This window comes from Drosophila mauritiana, chromosome 3L (assembly GCF_004382145.1).
Source record: "Drosophila mauritiana strain mau12 chromosome 3L, ASM438214v1, whole genome shotgun sequence".
Lineage (NCBI taxonomy): Eukaryota > Metazoa > Arthropoda > Insecta > Diptera > Drosophilidae > Drosophila > Drosophila mauritiana.
Window position 1 is genome coordinate 20,837,184 of NC_046669.1, and position 21,829 is coordinate 20,859,012.

The following is a 21,829-nucleotide window of genomic DNA, read 5'->3' on the forward strand; positions in this document are numbered from 1 at the left end:
TTATTTCTAAACATATTGTTATTACAGTCTAATCCTAATCTCTCAGGCTAAACAGTTTCCATTTATTCCTAGGCGATTTTCTATGGAGAGTATCTTGCTTTTGGCTGCAGATCGCAATATGTGATTCCAGGTCCTAAGCAAGAAGCGAAGCCCATCAAATGAGGCAAAGTGCTTTGTTCGTAAACTCCAGTGAAGAGATGAGACCATGGACCTTGAAGAAGATATCACAGAACATTATACATTTCAAGAGTTTTGATTAAATGCGACTTCTTTGCTTGGATTTTAGATTATATAGATCATTTAAAATCATCTAAAAAACCGACTTGAAAACATAAAAAAGTCATGAACTCACCGTGAGCATAGACGGCCACATCGCCACCGCCGTGAGTCTCCTCGGTCATGGGCACTCCATGAGGATAGATGGCATCCGGTTTGGAAAAGTCCAGGTTACGGAGATCTACGCGCTCCACCACCCCGTCCGTCGATTTGTAGAATCTCTCGTAGGCCGGGCCGTTGGCATATGAGATGGCCGTGTAGGGCAGCTGGTCCACATTACTTAGCTCGGAATTGAGTCCTACTATGCTGTTGTTAACATCCGGATAGCCGCTGATCGTGACCGTGTGTCCGTGATCCGCACTCACCACGATTAAGGTGTCCCAGGGATTGGTGAGTTGTCGTGCCTTTCTCACTGCGTCCGAAAACTGGACGGTTTCATCCAGAGCCTTTTTGGCCTTGGTCTCATGATGGGCGTGATCGATTCGACCGCCTTCCACGAAAAGGAAATACCCGTTTGGATCTCTGGAAAGGACATTTATGGCCGCCGCCGTCATCTCGGGTAGCGTGGGTGTGTCTATGCTGTCGTCCATGTGGTACGCCAAGTGAGAGGCATTGAAGAGCCCCAGCAGGAAGTCAGTGTTCTGCGGATCATTGTTCAGGAGATCCGTTCGACTAAACACAACCCTAGCATTGCCTGGCTTTGTTTGTTGCCATTCCTCAATGAGGTTCCTATTATCCAACCGCTGGCCCTTGTTTCCGAACACATCGGTCGTGGTATTGGGCAGGAATTTAATGGTTCCACCGCCCATGACCACTCGCAGTCGCTTGCCCACCTCTCCGTCTATCAGTTGCTGGGCGATATCTGGACAGTTTCCCGGATTTTGACCCAACTTGGTCACGTCGTAGTCGCTCTCGAAATCGCGATTCGAGGTGTGCGCATAAACTCCGGCAGGACTGGCGTGGGTAACCCGAGTGGTGGTCACCAATCCGGCTGACTTGCCACCTTTGAGCGCCCAGGCGGCAATCGAAGAGAGCCTATTCTGCGGCAAGCGCGATCCCTTGCAGTCGTTCAACTCCACATCGGCGGTCACCCCGATGGTCAGATAGTTCGCCTTGATCCCCGACAGATAGGCCGACGCGGTGCAGGCGGAGTCAGCCACTTGTTTATTGACGCAATAGGTCTATAACGAAAGAAGGGGTTAATTACTTACTAGTTATTAACTAGTTATTTACTAAATTGACTAGCAGCTTATTGAGATAATATACGCACCTTTGACAGACCCACATAGTTGAATTTCTCGAACTCAAGACGATTCCGTTCGCCCACCACTCCACGCAGCTGTCCATCGAAGATCCTGCCTGCGGTTACCGTGGGAACGGACATACCATCGCCCAGGAAAAAGATGACATTCTTGGCACGATACTGGTTTGGTGGAGTGGATAGCTTATTGTAGAGCGTGCGCTGGGCGTCGTGGAACCAGAACTCCTTGCTCTTCAACTCGGAAATGGAGTCGAGGTCCCAGGATTGCTCTAAAATTTATGCGATTTCAGCTTATTTATTTCATTACAAATTAAGAATTCATATTATTCTGATTAATTGAAGCCCTTTTTTGTTTTTAGCTGATATGCATACAGATTTCAAGTACAACCTCCAGAATTTATCAATTCCAAGCACATGTTTCGTTTTACAAAACAAAAGCACAGACGCAATTGCCATTGTTTTCCACTCCACTTTCGAATTATTCATTAAAAAGGGAAATTGCTTTCAGAAGAAAGCACATTTATAGAAGACCGAAAGAAGCTTATGGAAATTAAGCATACAAATTAATTTAAAAAATAAATTTTATATCCACTTTCGTCAAAACATTCTTCTTAGAAAAAATTGGTGTTTGACAGCTCTGTTGGCGGGGTGTCAAATATTTAATTTAATTTACGAGTATTTTGCTGACGCCTTTTATACTCCGTTTAGCACTTGATTAATCAATTCTGCATATGTTTTGAGTTTGCTTTCGAGCTGGCACACTCTCGCTCGTTTTTCATCTATTCATTTCGGGTCTTATGGGCCCGTTTCTGATCTCGGTCTTGACGTTACGCACCTGGCCCATATTTGTACTGGCTGCTACAGGCCGTGAGTTGGAGGGCAAGAGCCGCAAAGAACCGGAGAGCACGCATCGCACGGAATTTTGATGAACTAACTTTCGACTGGTCGGGGCGTTACGAAGTCTACGGATCAACTAAGCCGCATTTCGCAGTTGGAGGCTTATTTATACGAGCCCGGTAAGACAGGGCCCGAAAATGCGAGTCGAATTACCAAAAAACACTAAGACAATAAATTAAAACCCGTCCCTGTATTAGAAAGCTTCTAAATACACTTACCAACCGGAATTTCGGGATGAAAGAAAGTCATTAATGCCCTTATTAAAATTATGCAGCCAGCACAGCTAGAATAAAATGTTGTTTTCCCAAAATCAGGTTCCTTGCATAGATCATTTGCATAATATCTTGCACCGCAGTAGGAGATGATGTAATTAGTGGATGCATCGAAACAGCCTAATTCATTCTGAGATCTTAAGTTCATTAACCCTGCCAAACACCGTATACTGATAACAATCTCCAATACACTGATTTGTAACGTTAAATTTAATTAACTTGCTTTTGTTTTTATCAACGAGTTGCACTTATTTTGTCTACCAGTTATTTGGCTTTTTGATGAAAAGTAATAATCTTCAATTTCATTTCTGCTAAACAGGTTTCAAATAGCATGAGTTGTAAAATGCTAAATTTTAAGTTTTATATAACATTCTGGATGAGCAATATAATTTTTCAAAAGTATTTGGTATGTACATACATATTTATTGAATGGAAAGAAAACTTCCTAAAATTGGGCTTATAAGTTTTTGTTGGGTGATGCCCCAACTTTGGTCATTTTTATTTCTATACGAAATTTTCCTAATCTAAAATATTAATTTCGGAGAAAAAGGCGTAAAATAATAATTTATAATTTTGATTTGTAACATTAATCAGTTCATATTTGACACGGATCGATTTTCAGTAATAAATCTCAGGATTTATTTACATTTTTGAGACAAAATATAGGGGGAAGAATATAATTAAAATGTAGTTCTATTTATCTGTTATTTGAATGGCGCGCCCAATATCGATATAATTTATGTGCTGTAAAGCGTAGCAAGGAAGTGATGCAAACCATCTGTGTGCCATTATCGCGCTATGGCACTTTTAGGTGTAAGTCGAAAGTGACTTTCTCACAAGTTGGCAGTTCCGTTCCAATTGTTGTAAAAACCTAGCCAGAATTTCAATTTTGCGAACATTCCACCTACTTAAATCAACAAAGTTTAGATTGCGAAACGCGTAAAAAGTGCGAAGGAAATGATTTAAGATCAAGGTCACAGGCGAAGGTCACCAACGACAGCTAGGACAACCACAAAAGGTGGGTGGCTGTGCAGCAAACAAAGGGAATGCGAAAGGCAAACATTCCGACAAACTAACAAACAAGCACGAATATAGAATATAGAATCAAGAACCTGGCTGAGACGCATAAAAGTGAATGTGATATAAGTGGGCCACGGGGCTAATTCGATTGTTTGTCTCTCCAGGAACAACTTGTCTCCAGCGATAACTCGAAGGTCACCAAAGTGTCTGCCTACGAAAGCATGGACTTGCAGCATATGGAGAATGGCCTAAGTGGCGGGGGAGGAGGCGGGGGCGGAGGAGGTGGCCTTAGCGAAATAGATTTCCAAAGGCTGGCCCAGATTATAGCCACCAGCATCCAGAAGGTGCAGCAGAATGGTGAGTGGCGTCGAAGCACTTGCCAACTTTCGCCTATGACTAATCTAGTTTTCTGTCTCTTTCGCAGTGTCCACGATGCAGCGCATGGTCAATCAACTGAACACGCCCCAGGATTCCCCGGAGCTCAAGAAACAGCTGTAAGATGATTATAATTACGATCTCTAGGTTTGGAATTTAAGCTATCCCCATAGATAGAACCCATTGCAGAGATACATAGATCATTCATCTCTCATACAAATCATAAATTCTAAAGACCTAGTATAGATCATTACTAGGTGTTTACTTACAATGTGCTTATAAAATCTCCTTAAGCCAATACAGTCTTTTAATGCATTTTGAGCACATCAACTGACCATATAAACCAACAGCACATTGTAGAACATTGTTGTACACGAAATGTAGTCATGGATTTTGAAAACGTATCAGCCCAGTGTGATTCACAAATCAAATCAATGTTTAACGCACGATAAAAATAACGATCCTTACTCCACAGCCACCAAATAATGACCTACACCAACCAGCTCGTGACGGACACAAACAATCAAATCAACGAGGTGGACAAGTGTAAGGAGCGCCATCTGAAGATCCAGCGGGATAGGCTCGTGGACGAGTTCACCGCGGCACTGACCGCCTTCCAGGTTTGTTTTTGTTCTCGCAGATAAGCAAATGGCTTTGTGAGTCATGCTGATTGTTTATCATTGGTATTTTTAGGCTGTCCAGCGCAAGACGGCGGACATAGAGAAGACGGCGTTGCGGCAGGCGCGCGGAGATAGCTACAACATCGCCCGTCCACCTGGCTCATCGCGTACCGGCAGCTCCAACAGTAGCGCCAGCCAGCAGGACAACAACTCCTTCTTTGAGGACAACTTCTTCAACCGCAAATCAAACCAGCAACAGCTGCAGACTCAGATGGAGGAGCAGGTGGACCTGCAGGCCCTCGAGGAACAGGAGCAGGTCATACGGGAGTTGGAGAACAACATCGTGGGCGTGAACGAGATATACAAAAAGCTTGGCGCCCTAGTTTACGAACAGGGACTGACGGTGGACTCCATCGAGTCGCAGGTGGAACAGACCAGCATTTTTGTCTCGCAGGGCACGGAAAATCTGCGCAAGGCGAGCTCTTACAGGGTAAGTGTCGCCCCTACAAGGGTTTCCTTAAATAATTTAAATATTTTGTTTTTTAGAACAAAGTGCGTAAGAAGAAGCTGATTTTGGTTGGCATCCTGAGCGCCGTGCTGCTGGCCATCATCTTGATACTCGTTTTTCAGTTCAAGAACTAGAGCCTTCCGGCCAATCCGAATCATTCAAACCAAACTAGTAAATTGTTGTGAAAAGACAAGAGTTGCCGCATGCAGGCCCCTAAACCCCGTAATTCCCCACCCAATCCTTTGGACCTTAGGCGAGATTGTGGCTTTAATCCTTAATCCAACTTCAAATACTGGCTGAAATCGAAAACTGCGACTCGTAGACGAAGATTTAGTGTTTCGAGGAGTATTCACCGGCACGTGCATCTGTTATATTTGCTTTAAAAAATTTTATATTTTATGTGTACTACTTTTATTATTACGCACCCTGTATATTGATTATTAGTATTGATAAACCACTGTTGGCTTCAAATTCTAATTATGTTCCGAAACTCATTCGCCAGCGCTTTGTATTGTATTGTATTTAGATTTAAGAGGCAGAGGAAGCCATATATGCGATGGCATACACACATGTACGAAAAATGAAATAATAAACATGAAAATCGATCCTGCGTGCGTTAAAAACACTTGGAGCACTTCATTTAGGGCCCGACCTGAATGAATCAATGAATGGAACTCGCCAGCTCTTCTGGGCATTCGGAGAAGTGCATGGTCATCGACTCCTCCTTGGCTTAGCGATCATTAAGATTTCGTGTTGGCCATTGTTACGCATGCTTTAGCGGCTTAGGAGCTCCCATCCCCCGACTCCCAACCCGATCTCGATCCCAATACATTGGTACCAATCCGACTGGGTGTTCAGCGCTATCCGCTGGCACATTAATGCCGCAACAGACCTGGATGCGGTGGACCCACTTCAGCTTGCTGCATCGTTGAGGTGTGTCAGCCGGGGCTAAAGGGTTTCCTCGTCGCCGGACCCCATCTTCTTCCACATTTGAAATTCCAGCTCCGCTGGCCTGCATACAAATTGAGTTTAAATTTTTTGCCAATTCACTGACATTGATAGTTCGTTTGGGCATCATTTGTGTGGTGGCTTCTTATCCACTTGTTGGCATCGAGTGGTTTTCTCGCATGCATTTAAGTGCAGCTCATTTCCTTCTCGAACTCGCCCCGGGGCTCGCCAACAATCATTTCCCGCCAAGTCATCCAGTTATTTCTGGCCCAAGTCGATTCGGATCTCTGCCCTGTGGTTCGCTGGGTATATTGAATCATTCAGGAGAGTGGATTAGGTATTTCAAAGCGGAAAAAGTGTGTTATTTTCAAACTAGAAGATAAGTAATTACTATTATTTTTCTGGTAACGATATATAATATATTTTGCAATATTCACTGACACATAATATTTTCATATTAATAATTATGCTTTTCAGATATATTTGCAGGTAAATTTGATTAAAATCGTGGCCATTATTAAGTTTAATTTTGAAAATATTTCTGAGTTCGCAGAGTATCTGAAAATGACCCAGTGGGAATTCTTACCCATTTTCTGGTTGTTTCTTTTGGCTGTCAGTGGCTGTCCAAATACGTCACCGAGCTGCCCGACCAAGTCGACTGGGAATTATTGATTACTCGTCCGTGGGGCCAAGGGTTAGGCCCCGATCGTTGCACGGCCATCACGGCCTAATCACATCGATTATGACTACATGCGGCACTTGGCAGGTTGGCCAGTGGACAAACCGGGACCAAATCCCGACCCGGGGCCATGGGTCACGTTGCGAGCTCGAGTGGCGGAGGTGTTGGAAATTAACAGAAACTATGCACACCCACATGGCCCGTGGAATCCCAGCAGGTAGTCAGCCCGGCTTTCTTGGCCAAGAGGCTGCTGTTTGCATAGGCCGGAGTCGCTAAACCTGGAACCATGACAATATTGACATCTTCGGTGGTCGTCGGCCACAGCCACCGAATCTCATTTGCAAAGTCATTTTGTCCAAATAAATCCAGCCTCCGTCTTTGGTGATTTTCCCAACATAATAACACAAGCCGCATGTTTTGACTTTGGATGGCAGTGAAACGTAGAATGGCCAGTGGAAATTCCGGAACTTGCTAAGCGCTGGATTGACTTACCAACTTGCTAGCCAGGATTTTGGAATTTCTGGTCCTGGGAAAATTGCAGTTTAGAGGGGAAAACTGTGAAATGGCAATCGCGCATCTTCCGGCATCTAAGCCCCGATAATCCCTGCACATTTCGCACGTTGCTTTGCGATCAGTTCCCTTCTACGCACATATAACTCTGATGATTGTAGCAATGAATGAGGTTGTTGTGCGTGGTGGATAAACATCCGGTTTATGGCATTTCCCAAATCAATAAACTTATTATTATCCCATTTCCAACGCTACCACGCCTCCCATTTTATTTGGAAAAATTCTTAATTAAGCGTTCTTATGAATGGAAGACGTAGTGCCTCGATTCTTCTGCTCTTACAGCATCTTAAGTGGAATTACTTGCCGTGGAGGGCTGTAAATCTTTTGAATTTTTATTAAAAACAAAAATGCCAAATCAAAAGTTTCGTTTGATTGTTCCGTTTTCACCTGTTGAGTGGGCGGCGGGGGGTGCAGCACCTGATGCCCAACACTTTCGACAGTTTTATTAATGAAATTCGCAGAAAAAGTTTCCCACAGATGTGCTGCCTCTCTTTTTCACTCGCCGTGGTTTTCCACCATGTCAGTTTTTCCCTCATACAGAGCAAAAAATAATTAATCTTAATAAAAATGCATAATATACATACATAAGTTAAGGTGTCCAGAAATAAAATTTTGTATATAACTAACAATTTCAATTAAAGTCTCACTTTACTGCATATAAAATAAGTGAATAAGAAAATGTAAGACTAAATATGCAAAATATTTTCCTGTGTAGCTGCGAATTTATGAGCTGTTTAAGAAGGCCTCCCCCTTGCAGCTCCCCTTGGCGCAGCAAGACCGCCAAGCCCCCCTTTTCTCCAGCTGCTGCGCACACTTCTAAACAAATTGGGTGTCAAAAGTGCGCACATTTCAAAAGATTTAACCGATTTGCAGGCACCGCTCGCTGCTCTTTGATCTCAGCCGCCCCAAACGGCAGACGCCGCCGGTGCCCGTTTATGTGGTTGCCACTGTGGCAGCACAGTGGAGCCTGCTGCCGCCGCTCGCTCAGTGGCAAGTGCCCCACCGGAGCACAGTGGGCAGTACGCCTTATGCGTACTGCTTATTAGATTTGGGTACTCCAAATATCAGACAATATCATTGGGTCAATACAAAATCTATCTATTATCGTTTACAGAACTTGTCTATAATAAGCACTTGACTTTATACCAACCACTCAGATGGGATTCAGGAGAACTACTTCAACGAACAGTAGGATTTGGTAAAACCGCACTAGAAGATATTTAAATATATCATCAACAAATCGTAATCATTTCATATCATATATCATCATGCCATAAGGCTTTATAGCATGTTAAATAGGGGATTAATAATCTATTTCCCTTACAAGTTTTCCAGATAATGATATAGGATTTCACTTTGTGCTAAAAAAACGATTATATGAACCAATTTCAGTTGCAGTTATGTATAGGACCCACTGTAAAGTTTTAGATACTCTGCTCTTCGCTCAATATAAACACGCTCGACTATATCTTTTATCTGATTCACTTCGTACACACACACCACGCGCCCCTCGAACTGTGTGAAAAAAAGCGTCAACACAGCAAGAAGATAGCGAAAATGAACAATTTTCCGAGCCAGGGGCGCTCAGGCTTTATAAAAATTTGCAGGGATCTGGGAGGGCCCCATGCCTCTGCCACCGGCGGGACTGGGATTACGACCACAAAGAGATCGTCCATCGATTCGGGTGCATCCTGAAATCGGAATAGCATTCGCAACTGTAACGGAGTATTGAGACATGTGAGCCCGCAGGCCGGGATTAGAGTCAGTCGGACGACGGAGGATGGCATACGGATGATGTAGTCGATATATAGGGTCGTGTGGGGATGCCAGTGCCACCGTGCTCGAGCTCCGTCATCCCATTGTGTGCGAATTATGCGAGGATTCGGGGAAGGTGTCTCTAATGCGTCGTGGATGGAGTATCGACCTTTTGTGGCCCATTTGCCGATGCTCTCTTGTGTAATTGTTTGTTTACGAATTGGCAACAAAGGCCAGACAAAAGGCCACGGCCAGGGCGAATTTCGTAGTTCACTGGGTTCAACCACGTACCAAAAAAAAAAACCATAAAAAAATGTTTCGAAAGCTGCAATAACAAAATGATCATCATCGGATGATCAGCCTCAACTCCAAGCGTCTACTCTAGATATATATCTCAATTTTTCGGGGCCCCGATAGCTGTCAAATTATTTCTGGTTGGCTCGTTGATCGTTTTTTGATTGTTTCTTTTTCCAAAACGCCTTGTTTTTCTTCCTTTTCGCTTTTTCGCTGGCGTTTTCCACCCCGACTAATTGTGGCTGACATTAATGTCACTCCGTATTAAATATAGCCCATCGCCGATTTGGAGGCCTTCTGCTCCGGCCGCCTGCTCCATTTCATATTCGGGAGTAAGGGCCGTGACTTAAGAGGGGACCCCACCACCCATCCATATAGGATCTGTGCGGATCGGAGGGACGTTTTCCTCAACGCAACGTGTTGACAGCAAGTGACAGACACATTCATTAGGCAGAATGATTCATATTCGATGACGGGAGGGTTGCCGTGGATGTGGAAGTGGAAGTGATCCGACAAATGGCAGACTAATTCGAGGAGCATTAGCCCAAGTGATTTAAGGCTTCGATTGGCTGTTAGTTGGGCTCCATTCATAAGATGGATCGGTGGGATTTGGCCAGGCATGTCGTTACCTGATTTGGGATAATTTATGAACCTCAATTGATTAATGCATCAGCAATTGCAAACTTAGATATCTTACAAAACTATAATTGTTATCTATTTCAGGATAATCAAATAGATATTTTTGTGATATAATTATAGAGTCATTTCCATCATGTTCCTACATTTCAGATGATGGTATGATGGTATGCCACCCACGTCATTATTCAGCACAATCCATCGACTTTCCATTGCCCAATAAAATCCAATCGACTCACTTTCTGATTACTCGAATTTGTGTGGGGCGCAATCCTGCGAATCTTTTCCATTATCGAGCGAATGGCAATCGGTCAAACCAATTATGGATTACGTCCTCAAGTCCATATGCGCGAATAATATTTACACAGTAAATATTGCCGGGCGGGGACTCCAGGGTCCCATGTCTCCGGAGGGATTTCGAGCGGTCGTGGGGAAGTCACCACCCATCGCCATTCCATGCGGCATGGGTATTTCGCAATTTCGCATTTCGCATGCAAGCCGTGGGCGCAGCTTGGACACGAAATGGGCGCGGCCAAGTAGCCGCCGGTTGCTTGGCCAAAAAGGGCGACAATGCGAAAAATTGTGCAATCGATTGGAGGGAAGGCCGAGGCGAAAAACCTCGGAAGTGGGATGCGGATGTGGCTGGATGTGGAGATTGGATCTGGATCCCGGCCATATGTTAAATCAAAGAGCAAATCAGGAGTGGGTCTGCGCCGCTCGCCCGCCTGTATCCATATATCCTGATTGTTTTTTATCCATAACAAGCCGCAGGCCACAATTTATAATAGACTCCCACATGCGAGTGCGGAGGAGTGTCTGTGCTTGGGTATCGCATCCATGGCTCACAGGTGCCGGAGTTCACAAGCCAAGCAGTCTTTTCTGTGGATATTTCTGTGGAAATTCAATGGAATTTCGGAACGGGCATTCCCAAAAAATAGTGAATAGGGAACTACTGCCCCATCTGCGCACAGTAAATTATACAACATACAAACCTGTCCCACTGCCGACTTAGAGCCCGATTCAAATTCAAGTGTCATGCTATTTTTGGGCTAGCACACACACACAAAATTTGTCGCCGGGCTTCCTCAAGTGGCCACCAGACCAAGACCAAGACCCAATTCCAATTCCGATTCCTACGCTCATTTTCCAATCGAAAACCCAGCCCAAGTCGCTCCAGACTGCCGGGCGACACGATTGTGGACGTCATGCCCTAGCCCTCATCTCACTATTTGCTCATGTTACATCTCCTCCAGCCGATCGGACCCAGACCAAGGCCCTAACATTGTCTGGGCATAGGGAACAGTGGTTCGGCGCATGGTGAGCAGTGCAGGATGTCTCTAACTAATCATAGTTAGAATTTCGAATATCAAATATTCCAGAATGAAACACGCTAACTTCATATCATTCATCTGAATGAGTAATAGATTTGTATCTATAAATTTTGAATATTTGTCATAATATTTCTTATAATGTTTAATGTTTGTGAACCACTGTACTTGAACTGCCCCTGGTGGCTTCTTTTATCGCTCGAGCTGAAGACCAGATTGGATGATCTTGGGCCTGCTCCTCGCACTTAATTGTTGGTCATGCACTGACGCTGCATTTATTTATGGTTTTCTTAATGAGTCTCATATTTATTACACAGTGGACGGGCGGACGGACGGACGGCACGGGCAAAGTCATCCATATCCATATCCACATCCACAACGATATCCATTTTGGGTCAGGGGAAATACGTGTCGCATTTCATTAACGGGCTCCCTAGGAACTGGGAACTGGCAACTGGGATGTCCCATCGAAGGCAAGAGTTCGTAAAACATATCGAGTGTAATTCGAATATGCACTTGAAATTGCATGGAAATTATTTGTCGCGTTGGACTTAACACTTATTCCGGTCGGAAATGACCGTACTTGGATGCGGTCGGTATCGGATTTGAATGGGCTCGGGTCATTCGGGTATATTTGTTTTGTGACTTTCTTTCGCTGCAGTCCTCGAGAAGAAACGGGCAAGTGGGTGTGTCAGAGCCCAAGATCGATTTTCCGGCTTCAACGGATTTTATTTGGCGCATAACCCAATTACAGATGCGTCAACTTGTGGCTACCCAGATAATCCTCAACGGCAGGGCAAGCAAACAGCTTCTCTTCGAGGTCTATAGTCTAGAAGCCACGGACGTACGCTGGGAGTCAATCCTTCGCACAATCAATTAAAACGTAGCCTTCGCCACAAGTGGCGAAGTCCTCCCACACCTTTGAGCTTGAGCCCACCCTTTTGAGCCAGCTCCGAAGTACTGAATTGCCGCTGGGCCAAAACTGATAACATTGTAACATTGAATTTTCTGCATATAAATGAATTAATTTTCTGCCGACGCATCCTCGAAGCTATGCGGCTCTGTCTCCGGCTGTGACTCCGGCCTTTGTCCTGCCTCCGTATCAGCAGACTGGCACTCCCCATCCCAAGGCCTTCCAGGCTGCAGGCATTGTGTACCGGGCTAATTTCCATAAACCCCCCTTCTTTCGAGTCGGAAGAGCCGAAAAAGTCGCAACGCCATTGTTATGCTAAAGTTTCGCCCTGCGAATTGCGAAAGGGGTTGCTAAGTCTTGGCCACGCTCGAAAACCGGGCTGCTGGGGGTAGGATAACCACCGGGAGCAGACCACCGGGCTCGAGTGGGAATCCGCTAAAAAACTGAGCTAGCCAGCGGCCCGGAGAGGATAAGCTCACCACCAAACCAAATTGTTGCACAAATGTCTTTCGTGGAATCCCGGCCAAATGGAAGAGCAGCATAATGGACAAGAAAGGAGCAGCCCGTGTAAGCACCTTAAATGTCGGGGCTGTAGCGCCCCTGAAACCTGCCTTCTTCTATGGATAAACACGGAAAGAAATAATTGAACATTTTCGGATGTAGTAAGAAAGTGCAAGTAATATGGAATGATTGTGGCTTTAATCAATAAATATATTTTTTTGGCAAATACTGAAGTTAAAATTTTAAATGAATCGAATTTGGCACACATTTATTTCTGCCGGTGTAGAGATATCGGGCAGCTATGCTGCCATTATCCCAGGAACCTAATCGTGCGTGAGTAAGGAGAGGATCGATCTTTCCCCGGCTGAGCTGCTTAGGTTATTGTGCAGTGTTGCCTGCAATTGCCTGTGAAATTGCAATGAAATGCGAATTGCATTAGGCCCGAAACAGTAGCAACTGCGGAAAACCGTGGAAACTGGGGAAAGACCAGGGGAAGATCGACGCCCCGGCAGTCCTGTCAATCAAAATAGATCGCTTACGGATGAAATCCGAGGGACGGGGCAGTGCGTGTAAGGTGTTCGCTGTCAGATTTTCTCCAAAAAGAATCGCCATAAATTTTATACGCTTCTCGAAACTTTATTTTATGGCTGTGCCAACAATGGCCAAAACCCAAAACGAGCTGTGAGAGAAGAAAAAGTAAAATAGAGAAATTACCAGCAGATTGGAACGCCGTTAATTTACGAGATATACTCCCCATGGTTTCCCAGTTCTATTTGGTCCATTTCGTGTATACAAATCGGTGGAGTGCAGAGATCGGATCGGAGCATTGGTTCTTGGACTGGCCGGAGGCTTCCATTCGAGTGAATTTGAAATAAAACACACTGCACCTAGTAGATGCCTTGGGGGGGAGGGGGTGGTGCAAAGTAGGCAGGGTCGGATTAAGGGGTTTCCCCCATAACTTCATTTGCTCGATTTTTTAAGATTTAATAATGGGTAGTAACTAAGCTGGTATCCATAAATTAAAGACGATTTTGAGATGATTTTTTATGATGCCTTGTACTATAATATTATAATAGAGCACTCAAGTCCTAATAAGACATAGCTTTTTCCCCTTAAATAAAAGAGGCGCCACAAAATCCCCCTTAAGGCACTTCCATGTCCCATCGGACAAAATTTTGTAAGGTCCCTCGATCTGCAGTCTCCAGCATCTCTGCGGCATCCCCAGATGCCAGCGACATGCCACAAATGGACTGTGGACTCCCCTCTGGAATCTAGCTCCCCAATCCCGATCCCGACCCCGATCCATTCGATCCATCCATTTCTGGATAGATAGTGACAGCAGAAGACCCCAAAACTCCCGGGGAAAGCCTCGCGACCCGGACATGTGTCAAATCAGCGCGTTAAATGTTTGTGGAGCATTTAAAAAATATTTTCATGTAATTTGGTAAACTAATTGTTGCTCCTGCCGCTGATGATGCGCTGGTGTTATTGTTGTTTTGACAATAAGGCATTTGTAGCTTTTCAGCGCTGAGAGAGCGACGTGATTCGACTTTGATTGACTCGGGCTGACAGACGTTCCGACTGCGAGTTGTACTCGTACCATAGTTCCAGTTCGAGGCACTTTTCCTGTGTGCTGCGTATCGGGGTTTTCCGGTATTCATCGGCCCTGTTGCATTATGTTTGACATCGACATGTAATTGATATATTGGCTGCAGGCGCTCCACCAGCGATCCACCAACGATCCACCCACTCTCCCAAACAGATGTTTTGCATGCTAATGTTTGTTTACTTAGTATTGTTTTTAAACTAATGCCGATGCTTCGGTCTGGGATTGTCGATCCGATGCGGTTTTCCATCTGCCGAGGGGGAAATTCTTAATTGGTTGGATATGGAGAGCAATTAAGAGCTGAACAAGGTGTTTGGGTGCTGGGGTGTATCTTTGGAGTAATCATGGAACTTGTAATTGGCCGATCATTCCCGATAAAAGATTTTTAAAATGTTAAAGATATGAATGGATACCCACGATAACTCCTCATGATCATTGAACAAGTGAATATAAGTTCTTCAAAATAAATATAAGCAAAACGGACATTTTCACCCATTTTCTGACTTCATCCGGGAAAACTACTTGCTTCCACATTCTTCCGACTCCTTCATCCGCTGCAATCACTAAAAAATTCTATAGAAAATGCATAAAATCTCAAGCACGGTTTGTATACACAAATTTGTTTGCTAGTAATTAACAAATTTAGGGGAAACAATATCATTAATCCTCGACAATATAAAATCAGAGTTTATTTCCAACAATAATACAAACATTTAATGCCCTGCGATTCCGCAACCCCGTTGTCGTAGGGCTTCCCCTGCCCATTCCTCAAAATTTCCCATCCTGGCATCCTCTCTATATATCAAATCTGTAATAAGTGCTGAGTGCAGGGGGCTGGAAAAGTGAAGGAGTGGGGATGTGGGCTGTGGGGAATCCGGTTGGGCACATGCCTCGAATGGGAAACGGACCGATTGTGTTTTTTTCTGGGAAAAACTGTCGACGCAACGTCTACGGTGCAGCAGCTCCAGAAAGTCCATAAAAAGCAGGCGAGCGCATAATGGCAATGCCCATTAAAAAAGGTGCAGAACGATGTTGATGTTTATGGCCACATCGTTCAGATATATAGCCCAGATATATAGTCGAATCGGTGCCAACTAGTTGCGTTGAATTGGAGGTGTCAATTATTAACGACATTAGTGGTACTGATGCTTTGGTCAAATTTTCAACGTTATTACGAGGCAAATATTTAAGAATATGCCGAAAAAGTCGAATCAGTTGAATTATCAGATAAAAGTATAAAAATAAAGTAAAGATTATCTCAGAATGTTTATAGCTCAAATGCGTGTTTGGTCAGAAATCAAACGAAGTCGAGTAATTAAATGTGAAATGAAGCATAAATAAAATAATTAAAATCAAAAATTGCATTCTGTAAAAATTGTAGTCGAAAAATCCTTTACAAATTTAAAAATTCGATTGCATCGTCTATCAGATTAACGGGTATCAGCTTGTTAAAATGCAAAGGAAACTTTTTAATTGGTAGGAGTTGAAAAGAAAACTGGTAAGTTCAAAATATTATTCAAAATCTTTAATTTCCAGCTCATACGGACAGATGGACGGACAGGAGGATAGTAATGCTGATAAAAAATATATTTATAAGGTCAGGCCTCTTAGATAGTTTCAACGAATCTAGTATACCCTTTAGCTGAACGAGTAACGTTGAAAACTCCGAGACTTAAGTATCTGAAATAATGAAAGCCAGCTTCAACAGTCTGGAATGGAAATGCAATCTACTTTTGTGTCATTTTCTGTGTGGCGAAAAGTGCCCTTGACATTTGCCTTTTACCTTTCTCCATTCCGGAGAGCGTTTCCTGTTTGCTTAGCTGATTTCTTTCCTCGGTTTCCGAGGGCCATGCACTTTCGGCCACCTTTCCCGACAAGTTTTCCCAGCGTTTGCTGGCCAAAATGGCCGCCGCCACAGTGGTAACTGGCATGGAGTGCATGGCTGGTAGGGTAAGTACAGAGCCACCCCGAGAGCACAGACTAGACAAATATTGAGTTTTTCAATTAGCACCCCGAAAAGTTGTCTCTCTGCCGTTCAGTCGTTCAGCCGCCCCTTTTTGCAGCAGATGGAAAACTTACCCTCACTGGGAACGGGAACACATCGTCCCGTCTCTCTTGCTTCACATAGTTCCGTCCCTGTCTGGTTTTTTGGAAGCGGGAGTGTTTGTCTAAAGGATCAGGCTTTTGTTTGCTTACGGCCGCGTTAATTGCCCATAGTGGCGAGCGTTTAAAGCCGCCACAAATCCCCAACGACGAAATGTCGTGTCGCCCCTCGCCACGTGTTCTATGTGTATAGGTATTACCTTTCGGAAGTGGAACTCCTCCTTCCAGCTTTTATGTTTTTTGTGTGCGCAAAAGATAAAGCAAACCGATCCGGGGACTCCTTGCTGTTTGTCCCAGCTTGTTTTTCATGTTGTAAAGTTAATTATAAATTAAATATTGATTCTGTGCGTGCGAACAGCCCTCTCGATCTGCCCATGTTCCCATTTGCTTGCCAATTTCCCCATTGCAGATATCTTTCGTTATTTTTTGCAACCGCCAGAACGGCATGAAATTGATTGGTCACGTATGATTTATTAATATTTTCTTTTCATTACGCATCCGCAGCGTTGACAGCAGCTGTTTTAATTGGTTTAAAATTTGCAATGCACCTCAATTGGGCTGCCAATTTGGCCCGCAATGGTCTGAGGTTTAATGGGCATCCGATTTGCAGTCGGATACAGATACAGATACAGATATCGATATGGATACGGATACGGAAATGGACACTTGTAGTAACAAGTCATGTCTTGTGCAGGGTTAATGGATGTGTATATATACTCTGATTTGTGGCTGCTCAAGTTGCTATCTGCCCATTTTATTGGATTTTATTGAATGTTTTGCTTACGTAATTGCAGGCTTAGTGCTGCTCAAGTCTTGTTGAAAGGTAAATATCTTGTATCTGGAAGATGGATCTTAAATCCTCTAAATTGAATGCGTTAATTTATTATTTTGGGGTGCTAATTAGAATTTCTGAACTAATGTTGTTGTGAGAATTGTTATAAGGGTGAAAGACACACAAATGAATAGTTAATTTCTCCACTAGTTAGGTTTAAATACATTTGTTGTCTAAATGTGTAAAGTTTGGAATTTATTAGAAATCTATTGGAATGTTAAAATTTAAATAGCTCGAGTTAATGGTTTTTAAATGAATAATAATAACTGTATAATAATAAAAACTAATAACTGTAGTTTGTAACAATTTTCATACTTCTTTGCTCAGGGCTAATTGCAGCTTGGAAAAGTATCTTGGCTTGGTTCAAGTATCCACGGAAACCGAGCTCACTGCCATATAAATATGCAAAAAGCGACGGCAAAACCGGAAAGATGCACAACAGTTCACTCACACCGACACAGGCACAACACTCTCGCACACACCCGTACAAGTTTGTATCTATGTGCGCTGACAGGTAAAAGCAGCCAAGATGGACAGGTCGGAATGGGACTGGGAGCGGGAATCGCAGGGAAGGGGTCTGGCTGCCAGTAATTTATGTGCGGCCATCGATGGTTCAGGTTTTTGGCTGTGGAGGTGAGGCAAATGGCCACGCCGCTGACCGACTGGTCAAAACAAGTCCACCGAGGGGGCGGACGAGGAGGGGTCTTCTGGCCGACGTACGGATGGGATGTGGGAATATAGATGTTGGCGGCGGTAGGAGATCTTGGGATCTGGGCATCGAGAGGCAGACTGCGCGGCCCGAACGAGTTGTACAGTTCAATTGCCAATTGTTGTAGCTGGCACCTCAGCCCGAGAACCCCACCTCCCGCTCCAGCTCCCACCGATGGTCATGGCAGCGAAGTCGGCGGTCGTTCTCTCTGCTGCCGCAGTGCGAGTGTGCGTGTGTGTGTGAGATACTTTTGCAACTGTGGGCGATACTGCGTATCTGTGAGATACTCTCGTATTTGTGCTGCGCAGTCCACGCAGGGGGCGTGGCCTGTACTTTGCCAAAATACTTTTCCGTGTGTCGCTCAATTTGAATTTGCCCCTGCTGCTCGAACGGCACGCCCCAGTTAGATACATAAATATTTATAAACCATAGATACTTTTCGCTAGGGTTTTCTGCCAAGGTGTGAACTCGCTTCGCAGAATGAGAGTGGTACGTAAAACAAAGGCAAAAAATATCAGATTATGAAAAAGTTTTGCTAAACGACGGAAGCCAAAAAGCAAAAAAATCGAAAATGGGCAGAAATGGGCGAAACGTGAAAATTACTTCAATTGAATTTGGCGGTACGCCTTCTATTTATTTGGTTAACGATTTCAGATTTTTTACAAGCCAACAACACAACCTGGTCAGGTTGTCTTCGCATTTATCTATTTTGCATAATTTTGCTAATTTTCATTGTTTATTTTTGCATTCGATTTGCCTTCTCTGTCTGATTTTTAGCCCGCTTTTATTGGCTTTGTGTTTGTGTCAATAATCGTTTTTCCCTCGCCTTTTTCTATTTATTTTTTTTACAACGATTGTGCTAATTTATTTTATTGCATTGTGCGATTGTGTGAGTGAGTGAGCTGTGTGTGAGCTTTGTAATTGCTTTGATTTTTGTCTGCTTTGGCTAGAAATTTATTTAAAATTTTAATTGTGATAATATTATCCTAAGGATTATGCGATTTATTTGTTATTAAACGGAAGTCATGAAAACGAAATTCGAAATTGTAATTTCGATTGGTAATTTACCAATTTTGTATTATTGTTTTCGCACCGTCCGAACGTCCATCTGTCCGTCTATTGTTGTTATTTATTTGAAATGTATCCGGCGGATAAATTGTGCACACAACGCGCACATGCACTATCCATGTATTTTTTAATGAAGCCTGAAACATTTCAATTCCATTTCCATTCCGAATGGCTCTGATTGCCAATTTTTGTTTGTTATTGAATGATTTGTTCTAAAATTTTATGATGCATAGATTTGTGTAATATTTCAATTAAATAGTCAATGGAATCACAAAAGTATACACACAGTATGTATGTGTGGGCGAGCATTGCTGCTCTCAGGTTAATTAACTTTTATGAAATGAAAATGTTTGCATAGGTGGGCTTAACTTTTTTGGTAGCTTTGTTTGCCTGCTAATTTGATACACAAATACGGATTAGAAACTAAGGTGCAATCGGATGTTCTTGTATAAACAGTGAGGATCGAACGACGTTTGAGTTCCTTTGGTTATGCAACTTCAAGACATGAAGTCCTGAGAGGTGTAGATACTATCCTGCGACAGAAATCTTTCCGTATTTCTATTTGTTATACAAGAGGACTCTAATCCTAAGTAAAAACCATGCTTGGAAATGTTTTTTAATTAACTAAATTGTAAATATTAAATGATTTTTTTGTTTGGTATATGAAGTGAGGAATTGAGGTCTGCAAAAGGCCCTATATCATATTAAATTTCCAGCTCCCTTCGCCCTTTCCTTTTCAGAGTAAACACCATAAATCGATTATTGATTACTCGATGCGGCTATCCGCTCGATCCAACTGCATTTAAATCGGCATTCAGCTGAAATTGAGTTTCCAATTAAATGGTAGCACTCCAGTGGCCACAGCCGCCGAAGGAGTCGCAGTTGGATGAACGGAATGGGATGGACATAAACGAGGCAGATAGTCGCCATTACGAATGCCAATTGAAAAGGCGACAAAACGCAGCCACGAGTGGATGGATAAGGGATTCCAGGCGAAGGCAAAAGGCTATGGCAACGGCAACAAAACTGAAACTCGAATTTCGAATTCGGGCATAAGTGACAATTCAATAAGCCATGACGTGCCCAAATGTTTACTTAGCATATAGCGACGGGCGAATGAGCGACGCTCGACTGGATCGGGGATGCCAGGAGCTGGGGAACTCGGCACTAGGGGAAGTGGCCATGGCTAAAGCCTCATCCGTGCAGGAGCAGGAGAAGAGCTGCGGACGGAAGTGCGCGAAGGGGAGGCGGAGTGCCCTGCGTCTGCCTTTAAACGGTGGTATATTTCAGGCAGACAATTTACTCGACCCATCACCATTGCCATCCGCAGCAGTACACTCAGCAAAAATCACCGAAAATAGATAGCCACATTTGGATTTAAGCTTGTTTCAAAGTTGCTGAAAACCTTACGTAAGTCTAAAGAGGAAATTAAATGCATTTTTTAATCGCGTGTAGATATTACTTCAATTGGTTTTAGTTTTCCATTATTTAGTTTTCGTTTTCCACTTTTATATAGGTTTATTATTTAAGAAGTTAATGCTTAAGTCAGAATATCTCAACCTATCATCAGAATCCAAAAGCAGAGACATCAAGTGGCGTTCGTGAATAATATGTGGTCTTCTAATAATTTAGAATTGCCAACGCAAAAAGAGCACAATTGACTGCCAGTTGTGCCAATTTTCTCTCAGTGCAGCCGTGCCTCGTTGGCCGCCACTTTCATTAAATGTTGCTGCTGTCGCTGCGATGTTGCTGCTGCGGCTGCTGCTGCTGCTGCTGCTGCGGTTGCTGTGGCTGTTCAAGAGAGCTGAAATGTTTATTTAGGACAAATTGTCTTGGCTGGCGGTGAGTGTAGGCAGCAGGAAATTGTTCAGAGCAGGGCGGTCGAGGGTTATACGTCGCGTACCTTGTTAAAACCTTAGCGGACTAGCCGTCCCGCAAAATGGCTTACCAATTAATAATATGTACATGCTTCGGTCGCAGTAATCACTTTCATGGGCGTTACTCGTCAAATTGACTGCGAAATCTTCCGAATGGTTGACATCTGCTCGCCTTGAGGCGGACTCCCTGGATGCCCCATAGATGTAGATATGCCGCCTTGAAACCCCAACCTTGACTGCATCTTTTCCGCTCGGCTTTTTACCAACAGCTTCTTTTTTGGGCCTTGTTTGCTTAGCCGCGCGCCATTGACGACACGTTTCCCAGTCATTCAACTTCCCAGCTCCCAGCTTCCAGCATCCAACTTCCCAGAATCTTGCAGTGCTCAACTAATTTCGTTAATCTGCGCTCGCAGATACAGATACAGATACAAATTCAAAATCAGCAGCAGATACATCCGTCCGTCCAGCCTTGTTGATTTTCGGATGTGTTTTCATTGCTTATCAGCTGCATAATTAATGGCCGTGCTGCCGACGCGGAGCAAAGTATCTGTCAGATACGTTTTTAATAATCTCGCTGATGATGGCTTCTTGTGGATGCAGATAAGTATCTCGCTCGAGTGGCTGCCATTCGTCGGATACTTATCAATTAATGCTGAAATTATAGCACTATAAGTGGCAACACAATTTAGTGAATGACAAAATAAGTGTACATTTGAATGGTATTTTGATTGGTGGCATTAAGGCGAAGATATATTTATTCAATGTGCTCAGTCTGAGAGTT

General features: G+C 43.7%; 2 protein-coding genes across 2 annotated transcripts; one reads left to right on the forward strand and one right to left on the reverse strand.

The window, feature by feature from the left end:
• Positions 1-10: 10 nt before the first annotated feature.
• On the reverse strand, positions 11-2,496 carry LOC117140079 (alkaline phosphatase). Its single transcript, XM_033302831.1, has 4 exons — positions 2,373-2,496; positions 1,547-1,806; positions 353-1,457; positions 11-211 (listed from the first exon to the last, which is right to left on the reverse strand). The coding sequence occupies exons 1-4, from the start codon at positions 2,446-2,448 to the stop codon at positions 81-83; spliced, it is 1,572 nt and encodes a 523-aa protein (XP_033158722.1). The 5' UTR covers positions 2,449-2,496; the 3' UTR covers positions 11-80.
• A 1,036-nt stretch (positions 2,497-3,532) lies between these two features.
• LOC117141118 (syntaxin-7) lies at positions 3,533-5,852 on the forward strand. Its single transcript, XM_033304439.1, has 6 exons — positions 3,533-3,724; positions 3,891-4,083; positions 4,151-4,220; positions 4,577-4,721; positions 4,795-5,211; positions 5,268-5,852. Exons 2-6 carry the CDS (start codon positions 3,948-3,950, stop codon positions 5,361-5,363), a joined length of 864 nt encoding a protein of 287 aa, XP_033160330.1. The 5' UTR covers positions 3,533-3,724; positions 3,891-3,947; the 3' UTR covers positions 5,364-5,852.
• Positions 5,853-21,829: the final 15,977 nt, after the last annotated feature.

Coding starts and splice junctions, on each gene's coding strand:
- LOC117140079 (XM_033302831.1), bottom strand. CDS start 2,448: ATGCGTGCTCTCCGGTTCTTTGCGGCTCTTGCCCTCCAACTCACGGCC. Junction 1,807..2,372: donor CCAGTACAAATATGGGCCAG/GTGCGTAACGTC, acceptor CATAAATTTTAG/AGCAATCCTGGGACCTCGAC. Junction 212..352: donor TGTGGCCGTCTATGCTCACG/GTGAGTTCATGA, acceptor ATCTTCTTCAAG/GTCCATGGTCTCATCTCTTC.
- LOC117141118 (XM_033304439.1), top strand. CDS start 3,948: ATGGACTTGCAGCATATGGAGAATGGCCTAAGTGGCGGGGGAGGAGGC. Junction 4,722..4,794: donor CGGCACTGACCGCCTTCCAG/GTTTGTTTTTGT, acceptor TGGTATTTTTAG/GCTGTCCAGCGCAAGACGGC. Junction 5,212..5,267: donor GCAAGGCGAGCTCTTACAGG/GTAAGTGTCGCC, acceptor TTTGTTTTTTAG/AACAAAGTGCGTAAGAAGAA.